At 50.9% G+C, this 10626-nt stretch overlaps 1 protein-coding gene across 8 annotated transcripts in view; it reads left to right on the forward strand.

Annotated features, from left to right (window-relative positions):
* KANSL3 (KAT8 regulatory NSL complex subunit 3) overlaps positions 1-10626 on the forward strand; it is a 37459-nt gene that overhangs the window by 6172 nt on the left and 20661 nt on the right. For 7 of the 8 annotated variants that reach the window (XM_014523424.2, XM_025212790.1, XM_014523426.2 and 4 more), the window contains exons 3-11: positions 2370-2540; positions 3962-4052; positions 4237-4422; positions 5036-5167; positions 5697-5813; positions 7645-7746; positions 7885-7956; positions 8789-8863; positions 9477-9634. In XM_014523424.2, the coding sequence (XP_014378910.1) occupies positions 2370-2540; positions 3962-4052; positions 4237-4422; positions 5036-5167; positions 5697-5813; positions 7645-7746; positions 7885-7956; positions 8789-8863; positions 9477-9634 (1104 nt within the window). The remainder of the gene's footprint in view (positions 1-2369; positions 2541-3961; positions 4053-4236; positions 4423-5035; positions 5168-5696; positions 5814-7644; positions 7747-7884; positions 7957-8788; positions 8864-9476; positions 9635-10626) is intronic. The other variant, XM_025212788.1, reaches the window with a different exon arrangement.

Genomic DNA, 10626 nt, shown 5'->3' on the forward strand with positions numbered 1-10626 from the left:
AAGGGGGGGTGGGGGGGCGCAGGGGGGTTTGCCCTGTAGCCTGAACAGAGCAAAAAATTAGGAAAGCAATTTTTGTATTAATGATACAGTGAGGGTGACATAGCCACTATGGTCCAAAATTATGTGAGAAACAAGGATTTCTTAGGGTGATGGCTTTTGTTGCACCAGTGATGTGCTCAACACCCAAAAGAGGTGCCTGACAATTTACAGGTCTCTCTGCAATTCTTTCCCTTCTCTTTGTTACACCTGACATCTAAAGCTAAGTAATTGGGAGAGAGCACCCTTAAGAGATCAAAGAAAAACATGAGAGCAAAGCCCTAAGAATCGGTATAGAATGCAGTGGCTCTCAACTGTGTTGGACTCCAGGTTCCCTTTCGATCATCTTTCACTTGCTTCTCAACTTCAGAAAAGTACTAGAGCAATTCTTCCATTGCAGAGAACTTAGAATAGCCACAGCAGAGCAGGCAGGTTTGGACACACTGGATTCCTACTGGAAGTCTTTGGGTTTCTCTTGGCGGTCACATGGAGGTGTTTGCTCACCTGACCATGCTAATAGTGCCCTGCACCCTTAAAAGGAAAGCACAGGCCCCTGGTTGAGAAGCACTGGAACATGCGTAAGAGCCAAGCCTCCCTCCTCCTTAGTAGATTTCAATCTCATTGTAAAAGAGATCTTTACAAATCCGGGTTCTTCAAGGCATGTGTGTTTGAACGAGGTCTCTGTTAGCTGAGCTTGGAACAGGTGAATCAACCTGTTCGATTTTACTGCCTCTTTCTAGTCAGTGTCTGTCACTGGCTTCTCCTGGGTTACCTATGCAATGGGCAGTTGCTTCCCACAGGGGAAGGGATCTTTTTGGTGTGGATCCCTTTGTTCTAGGACTCATGATTCTCCCTGTCTCATTTGCCTTTATTGTTTAGCTTCTGTTCTCTTCGTTACTCTCTAACCTTTACCTCTCTGGCATATGGGAGATTGGTGTGTGGGGATTAAAACAAAATCTGAGAGACAGTATTTTGTCAATGAAGGGTGTTTCAGTTGGGTTCTGCAGGGGTCAGCACTAGACTTGGAGTAATATAAGGATAATACTTTGGTTTTTGATATATTTAAGACTATTTAGTATCCAGATTTATCACCCAATAAATTCAGATGAGAAAGTAAGGACGGCTTTTTGGTAGCAAGGGCCAGTAAGTACTATATCGCTTACTTCCTTGGGGAAGTTTGCTGGATCCTCTGTGTCATCAGACCAGATCAGTTGCCTTGTTGGGAGAACTTTCTTAGCTCAATGGGAGTTGATAGGCATCATGCAGGTGGGGCTGGGGATCGTTCTATGGCCGGTATTATCCAGGGAGTGAGACTAGAGTGGTGATTCTCAATCCGGTGACACAAGATCCTTTTAAGGGCAAAGTACAATATTAGCACTGTTAAGGATGCAAACTCCTACACAGGATTCACAAGAGAAACCAGACATTTTCACTCACAAGAGAAACCAGTGATTTCCACTCCATAGTGTCTAAAGAGTTCCACCCAGTCGGGGGAATTGCTAAATTCTCAGCAGCAGAAAAATCACTCTAGGATTTTTCCATTGCCAGGAAACAAGTGAGAACTCAGAGCTGGCATCTTCCAAAGGGGGGCTGAAGTCGAAAGAGGTTGAGAACCCATGGGCTAAGTTGAACAGCCTCTATACAAAGATGACTACCTTGCCCCGGGACAGTTCCCTGGAGCTGCCCACCTCTGGCCACGTGTTGGATGCATGTAATGTGCCTGAAATGATATGGTGCACCCAGGGCAGCTGGCCAGATGTTTCTTCCTTTTCTGCTTAACTAGGCCACGGTGCAGTCACTCCCACAGCCTCTTGCAACCTGAGCCAAAAAGTTGTAATGCAGGCAGTTGGGTTGGGAGACTTCAGTTTGTAGGCACAATCAGCTGTTAACACCTTCCAGCCCTGCAGCCTTGGTCTTGGTTATTTGTACTCATGTCATGCTTGGGGGACCCTGAAGAATTGGGATCCTGTTGCACTGGGAGTTGTGCACGCACATAATCACCTCTGCTGTGAATGGTGAGACAGGCGTGCACAGCCACACCCAGATAGACGCATCTCCAGTGGGTTTCTTTGAAGATCTGGGTTTCTTGTCCCCTTAGCCACATACCATAATAGTCTCAGTTGCTCACTGAACTCCATCCTAAACATGCTAACTGTGGAGTGTTGAGGGCCTCAGCCCTTTAGTGGATGAGGAACATGGACCTCTGCACTTAGGAGGTGGGTGGGTATAGGTCTCTGCCTCGAGTGGCCTTGGTCAGCCCGTGCCCAGGTTGTCTGGGGAGGCCCCTGCTGTAGGACCCGACCAGTTGTGTGACATTCTGTGTCTCTGTCCAGCGAGGTGGACCTCCCCATCGATGTGGAGACAGTCATGCCTGTGCCCATCCCACTCTATGACAACCAGAAGGCCCGCAGCGTGATGAACGAGTGCGAGCGCCATGTCATCTTTGCCCGCACAGATGCTGATGCACCCCCACCGCCCGAGGACTGGGAGGATCATATGAACAGGTAATGCCACACTGGCTTCAGGCAGGAGAAAGTCCCTTTGGGGAGTGAGGACAGCAGCCAACATCATTAAAATTCAGCATGTGTGGGTCTGGGGTTGGTAAGGACAGCTGTGTTGGGGATAGAAATAGAGCAGCCTTTTTACTAAGTAGCATCTGCTTCATTTGGGATGAGGCATCTGTAACGCCACATTTCGATCACTGCTGAAAGGAATTGGTGGATGTGACTTTATGCTTTGACAGTGAAAGGAGTTTTTAGTGGTACTTTACCACTTATGCTCCAGACCTCACTGAGGATGTTCTTTCGGTAAGCAGGTGTAGTTTTTAGTGTGTCATTTGTCTTTAATATCAGGGTGATGACATAGAGGATGGAGATGGGCTTTTTCTCTGTGGCTGTAGGGGACAGGACTTGGAGCAGTGGCCTCAAGTTGCACCAGAAGAAGTTGAGGTTGGAGATGAGGAAGAACTTCCTGACTCTTGAGGGTGGCCTGGTATTGGAAGGGGCTGCTCAGAGGTGGGGGAATCTCCATCCCTGGAAAAGCCCAAGAGCGGGTCAAACAGCCCCTTGGCTGAGCTGGTTTAGTCAGGGCTGACTGTGCCATGAGCAGGGGGATGGGCTAGATAGGACCTTCTCCTCGGTTCCCTTTCAGCCTGACTTTCCTGTTTCCCATATCTGCCTTATGATAGTGTCAGAGTCATGATGTTCCCAACCAATCAAGACCAAAATAGAACCAGTTATTCCACCCAAGTTTTGGAGTTGGCTGGTTGGAAAGATCCCAGATAGAACAGTAGAACCTTGTCCCACTGCTCAGGTGTGGTTCCCTACAAAGTGGATTCCCTTTATCACTGTATCCTGGAACATGGTACAGTAGTTCAGGCATCCATGTCTGTTGTCCCAAGATAACTCTTGAAAAAGTTTTGTGGCATAAGAAGTGCTAATGGTTTATCTAGGGACATTGCACAGTACATCTGAACATTGATCCCAGGATTGCATCATTGGATCAGAAAGCAGCAGCGCATTCAGCTGCCAGATAAGCCCCCATTAGAAGGGCAATGTGTGTACACACCTTGGGGGATATGGACTTGGTGTCACCACTCAGAGTAGTGACTTCATCCAGCTCGCCAGTTAGTAGCACGAGTATCTGGGCCTTCAGGGTCCCCTGTGATGGAGCTTGTTGGTGGGAGCTGGCTGGTGTGGTCTCAGGATGCCCAGCTTGTACCTCTGAAGCTACAGGGGCTGGTAACGAGGTGGGGCCCTGAGCCCAGGATGAGGTGATAACAGGCTGAGGCTAGCGGGCTGTCCCTTCTTACCATGTCCTACACCTGTTGCATTGCTTCTGAGAGCAGGCCAGGCAAAGCCAACACAGTATCAAGCTGATACTGCCACCTCCTTCTTCTGAGCTTCCCCTGGGTTTTCCTTCACAGGTCAGGCTGGACGATAGGACAGAACAAACTCTTCAATAAGATCCACAAAGCCCTGCAGTCCGACCGGCTGGCCCGCTTGGCCAGTGAAGGGGTAAGACCTTTTAGCTTCCTGCCCCTCATGTGTCAGCAGTTCTGTTGCCTATAGGGCTCTTGGCCATAGGAGTCATCTTCAGCTCCTTTGGATTCAGGAGGGCCCTGGCACTACCCAGTTCCTCATGCCTGCTTGTCCTTGTCCCATCCTGTCCCATGTCTCCTCCCCCTTTCCCCATGTCTAGGCATGCAGTGAGCCGGTGCTGAGGAGGATTGCAGTGGACAAGTGTGCTCGGCGTGTGCGCCAAGCCCTGGCCAGCGTGAGCTGGGACACCAAGCTGATCCAGTGGCTTCACACCACGCTGGTGGAGACCCTCAGTCTGCCCATGTTGGCCGCCTACCTGGATGCCCTGCAGACACTAAAGGGAAAGGTGATTCAGGTCACGAGTCTGGGTTGGGCCCTGCCAGTATGCAGGGGAAGCAGGGAAGAGCCATCCCTCCCCTTTGCCCAGGGTCTTTCACCAGTGCGTTCCCACGTGGGCTAATAGTTAAGTTGTAGCCAGGACTCCAGGATTCTTCCTGGGTCAGCGTGCCTTAATTGCTGTGGTACTTCAAATGGGCCATGTCAGCTCCTTCTCCCCTAGTGGCTTGGTCAAGAAGTGAGAGAGGAGGTTGCCCTGGTGCCATCGTGGCCACAGTCTGTTCCCTGCCCAGCAGCAACCTTCTTACATGGTCATGGGCAAGTCGCTTAATGTCTCCTGGCCTGAGGGGTTGACAGCTGTGGGCAGGGTACTGAGTCTCCCCTGTGTCTCCTGGACTGAAGGGGTGATAAGAACATAAGAACTGTCATTTACTGGGTCATACCATAGGTCCATCTTGCCTGGTCTCCTGTGTCCAGTGTCCTGGTTGACCCTCGGGGGCGGGGGTTACATGGCACTGGCCTGCTTTTCCTCCTCAACTGGGGGTGCTTGTGCTGGGTTTTCCATGGGTGCACTAGGGTCCCTCCCTGCCCCATGTTAATGAGGCCTGACCTTCTGGTTTCAGATCCCCACTCTGATCGACAGGATGCTCCTGTCTTCCACTACCAAAACAGGGGCTGCCGGTGCTGAGGCCCTGTCCCTTCTGTTGAAGAGACCCTGGGACCCGGCCGTGGGCGTCTTGTCACACAACAAACCAGTGAGTAGGCCCCGGACCCAGCTTCTGTCCCCAGTCTCTGTAACGCTGCCTGTCTCCAAGCGCCATTCCCTGCCCCTGCCCATGTCCTAGGCCACACCTGCTCTGTTTGCTCTGTCCCCCTGCAGGCAAGTGTCATCTCTTATAAATCAGGTGTGGCTTGGGAGGAGACCTCTACCCTGCCTCTTCCTTGTCACCCTGAGGTGGGCCTACTGAGGCATGGCCTGCCTCCATCTGGCAGAATGAGCTGAGCAGGGTCCCACAGAGGAGCTTGGCCCCCTTGAGGACTGTGTCCTGGCAGCACAAGGTTAAACAATGAGCTGCTTCTTTAGCACTGCAGTCACTCATGTTGATGCAGCCTGTGTGTACCTGTGCCCTGCTATACCCAGCTGCCAAGGGAAAGAAAGGCTTGGGGTGGGTTGGTCCACTTGGCTGATGCTACTCGTAGCCAGGGCTTGTTTTTGCAGGGGCTGCTGGGATGCAGGAGGGAGGGTCCCGGCCTGTCCTGATCCATCTCTTGTGCATTTTGCAGAGCAAACTCCCTGGCTCCCCCCTCATCCTGATTGCCTCTTCCGGCCCCTCCAGCTCCATGTTCCCCACCTCCCGGCGGCACCGCTTCTGGCAGTCACAACTCTCCTGCCTAGGCAAGGTTGGTATCTCTTTGGGAGGCTGCTGGGGCAGGTTGGGCTGGGTACCCACTACTCACTTCACCCCTGCCAGCCTCTGCCAGAAGTGCACCAGTCTGCTTCTCTGCATAGGAAAGAGCCTTTCACACACACTCAGTCTTCAAGATGCTCCTTACCATGAAGTGGGAACCTTGGGGCCATAGCAGAGACCTGTGGTCCTCACCTGTGAGGCTGCATCAGCAGCTTGATGCCTAATGATGGGGAATGAAGGGCATGTGTTCGGGAGTTCCCTTACCTTATAGTTTTGCATATAATGCATAGCTTGTTTTTTTCAAAAGGCTTATGAAGACAATAAATCCTTCCCAGAGTTATGGCTACAGAGAGCAAAGACAGGTCCTCATTTTTATCTGGCTCGTTAACTCAAGGGCCTATTCATGAGCTACTGACTTCCTTGGCCGCCTGAAGAATAATACCAGAGCTGCTGCTCTGTGGAGCAGGGATCAAAATTGTAGGCTTCTATGTTGGGCAAAAAATCAGCTTCCTTGTTTAATAAGTACACCCCAGTTGTGGGGCTGATATTTTTGGGGAGAAAGGTGCGTGTTGTAGGCAAGAGAATATGGTAGAAAATAAGGTAGTAGAATTAGAAAAGGTCCAGAGAAGGGCAGCCCGAATGATCAGAGTCCTGGACCCGTTGCCAGACCAGTAAAGACTAACAAGGCTGGAACTCTTCAGCTTGGAAAGGGAGATGGCTTAGGGGGGATGTAATACAGGACTACAACTTCCTGAAGGGCATGGACCAAGTGAACAAAGAACTGTTGTTCATCTAGTCCCAGGACACTAGAATGAGGGGGCACCTGCTGAAATTAATAGGTGACAGGTTTAAAGTGAACAAGAGAAAATACTTTTATGCAACACGTCATTAACAAGTGGAATTCATGGCCACAGGAAGTGGTGAAGGCAGAGAGCAGAGCCGGGTTCAGCAAAGGACTGGAGAAATTCATGACAAGAATTGCCATCTACTTGGTCAGACCATAGGGCCATCCTACCCAGGCTCCTGTGTCACACAGCAGGAGAGGGCAGATGCTGAAAGGGAGAGTAACCTGGGATTTTCCCCTGTTCCTTTCTCACTTTACAGCCTCCAGCATTTGAGGTCTAGCAAGTTCCAATTCAGAGACCATATCATTAACTCCTAAGCTTAATAGCTTCTGATGCCCCTTTCCTCCAAGAATGTGTTCAGTCCCTTTGTGAATCAGGCTAAACTCTCCACTTCCATCACATCTGGTAGCAATGAGTCCCACCCTTGAATGCTGTGCTGGGTGAAAAAGAACTGCTTTGTGTTAGTTTTAAACTTAACAACCTACTTGTTTTATGTTGCGACCCCTAGTTCTTGTATGGTGAGAGATATTAAATAGTAAATCCCTGTTGACTATTTCTTTGCCATTTAGTATTTTGTAGACCCTGATGCTGCCCCCCCAAAGGGTAATGAATAGGGGATAGATCACTCAAGTGATCTCAAGTTTGATGCTCTCTCTGTATAACATCCATTTCTGCTGCTGTTGGACTGGATGGACTATTGGCCTGACCCAGTCTGGTCTTGCTGATGTTCTCATGTGGGGTGTGAACAGGCCAGAAGAAACTGAGAGCTGGCATTTGTGCACCCTGGGCCACACCAGAGCTGAAGAGGAAAAGCCAATGGCTGGTTGGAGGAGACCCTCCATCTCTGTTCCCTGAGGAGTGAAATGGGAGGAAATCCTGGCACCACAGTGCTGTGCGTGTCTGGCCTTGCCTGCACCCATTGCCGGCTCTATGGGAGAGCAAGTGCTCTTGGTCTTCACCCTCCTGCTTGTCTTGCAGGTGATCCCAATAGCCACCCATCTCCTGAACAATGGCAGTGGGGTGGGAGTGCTGCAGTGTCTGGAGCACATGATTGGTGCAGTGAGAGGCAAGGTGGTGGAGGTAAGTGCAGTGGCTTCAACTGGGCTTTGAACCCAGGACTGTTGGCCCCAGCCAGACCTGCATCCTGGGCTGCTGGCACATGCAGTCTTATGGTCTGCCCTTCTGTCGCAACCCTGTGCCCTTTTTTCTCTTCTCCAGATCCACAGTCACTTCTCCCACAAGCCGGTCATCCTCATTGGGTGGAATACAGGAGCATTGGTAGCCTGTCATGTGAGTACCCTTTCGCCTGGCGTCCTGGTGGAAACCACTGCTCTGTATCTCCTCATCACAGTCACCCAGCATACCTCAGTCTCCTAAGTGCCCTTCCAAAATGTGGCCTCAGGCTGGCATGGGTATGGGTGTGGCATGGCAACCCTAAGATGGTCCCCAAGCCACTTGCAGTAGTGTGAGGAGGCTTGACATTCCTTCATTGATGTGCTCCCAGACTAAAGATGTCCTTGTAGCTGAGAACCTCCTTTGGCCTACCTGAGTGTTTGCCTGAGGAGACTTCAGAGCCGCGAGCTTTCTGTGGCATATCTTCTATGCCTCCAGCCTTCCTCATCCCAGCCCTAGGCAGTTGGGGCTGACACACCAACCCATGCAGAGAAATGTGAGGGGAACCCAGAAAAGAGAAGGAGAAGATGGAGCTTTTTTAGGGAGGAGACGGGTGCCATGGTTGTCCCGTGGGCCTGTGCTGCTGAGAGGGCCAGGACATGGGCAGGATGAGGTGGCTCAGTGCTAGAAGAATTGTCTCTGCTTGCCTTTTCTGTGCCTGTTTATGCTAAGTTATTCCTATTCTGTTGAGAAAAGCTTGGTGGCACTTCTTCTCTGTTTTCATGACTATACAACCACCAGTCTGTGCTGGAGGGTGCTGGCTGGCTGTCAGTATGCCCAGGATCCATGGGGCTTTTCCTCTGACCCTCTGTCTTCCTGGTCTCAGGAAACTGAGCAAGTTGAGTTCTTCCCCATGGATTTGCTAGAAGTCACTGCCAGACAAGCCATCCCTATGGTGTGACAGGAACCTGGGCTCACACTTATACATATGTCCTGCTTCTTTCTTCAGGTCTCGGTGCTAGAGTATGTCACTGCCATCGTGTGCCTTGGATTCCCACTTCTGACAGTGGAAGGACCCAGAGGGGTAAGGGTAACACAGCGGTCAGAGTGGGAAAGGCCCTGGGGCTGGGATTCTGTAGCCAGTGAACCACTGCTGCTCTCCTTGGACTCGCCTGGTTCCTGTTAACTTGCAGAGAAAGTGGCAGAGCTCTGAAGTTTGATTCTTCCCCTCCTGGTGGGCTGAGAAGCTCTGTTTATGTTGGCACCTCCTGTCATTCAGTGTGGTGGGGCCACAACAGCTCTGGAGCCAGCAGTGTGGAGACTGTGAGGCAACAGAGCTTCCCTACCTGCTCCTTCATTAGCAGATCTGTCCTATATCAAGGCAGGGCATGGAGGTTGTGCCTTTGAATCTCACAGGGCTCTCTAATTTGCTTGAGTCATTGGGCCAGGTCTGGACCCACAGGCTGGATGACTTGCATCTGGCGATGTTAATCCCTGCATATCAACCTTACCACTACCCAAAGGCATCCCCCATGGGGATTTTAACCCCAAAATTTGATGATTAGGTGACTGGCAGCCATGGAGTTAACACTGCCAATGCTAATCATATTTCCTCACCCCACCAAGGTCCCAAGCCTTCATGCCCCTGGGTCCGGTGACCGTTCATCCTCTTCTATCAATTCCTCTTTCTCCTTTAGGACGTGGATGACCCCCTCTTGGACATGAAGACACCTGTGCTTTTTGTCATTGGCCAGAACTCGCTGCAGTGCAATGTTGAGGCCATGGAGGATTTCCGGGAGAAGATCCGTGCTGAGAACAGCATGGTGGTGGTGGGCGGGGCTGATGACAACCTCCGGTAGGTGCTCTGAGGCAGCCACAGGGTGCTAGGGACCCCAGTAGTGCAGAGGAACAGCAGGGTGAGCCCTTGTGGTATACAAGTAGGGTTGGAAGACTCCATTCAGAAGAGATGGGGCTGGAAGATGAGGATACAGAGGCTTTTGGCTCTGAGTCAGCAATGTTCAACCAGGGGTGCCATGAGATCCTTTTAAGGATGCCTGCAACATGAGCACTGTTTAGGCTGCAGACACTTGCACCTGATTCATAAGAGAAACCCAGAGATTTCCTATGGAAATCTAAAGTGTCCAGCCCTTCTGCCCTGCTGGGGCTTGTTAAGGTCTTTGCCCCAGAAGAATTGTTCTAGAATTTTTTCGTTTTCAAAAATAAAAAGATAAAAGCGAAGAGCTGGCATTTTCCTAGGAGGGCTTGGAGTCTTAACAAGGGGACTTCTGAGTTTAAAAAGGTTGGGAACCACAGCTGTAGGTACTCAGCTTAAATTAGGCCCAAATTAGGGGTGAGAAGCCGGAAGAACTCCCTGGATTTGGATGGTTGAGATGTTGGCGTGTTCCTTCTGAGCATGTGTTCATGGTGCCCACAAGTTGGTAACTGGTTGCCTGTTTCAACAGAGGTCCCAGCTAGAACAGGCAGCATTGGGCAGGCTCCCTTTCCAGGTGGGAGGCAGAGGCTGGGGTGAACTGCTGCTCCTGCTGTGGCAGAGAGCCTGTTGGCCTAATGCCATGGGCCTTGGGTTGTCTAGAGCAATGGGTTTTAGACAGGGGTATAGATTCATAGATGATTCATAGACGTTAGGGTCGGAAGGGACCTCAGTAGATCATCGAGTCCGACCCCCTGCATAAGCAGGAAAGTGGCCACTCTAACTGTGAAGAAGTTCTTCCTAATGTCCAATCTAAATCTGCTCTCTGCTAGCTTGTGGCCATTATTTCTTGTAACCCCCGGGGGCGCCTTGGTGAATAAATACTCACCAATTCCCTTCTGTGCCCCCGTGATGAA

This window comes from Alligator sinensis, unplaced genomic scaffold (genome assembly GCF_000455745.1).
Source record: "Alligator sinensis unplaced genomic scaffold, ASM45574v1 scaffold453_1, whole genome shotgun sequence".
NCBI classification, from domain to species: Eukaryota; Metazoa; Chordata; order Crocodylia; family Alligatoridae; genus Alligator; species Alligator sinensis.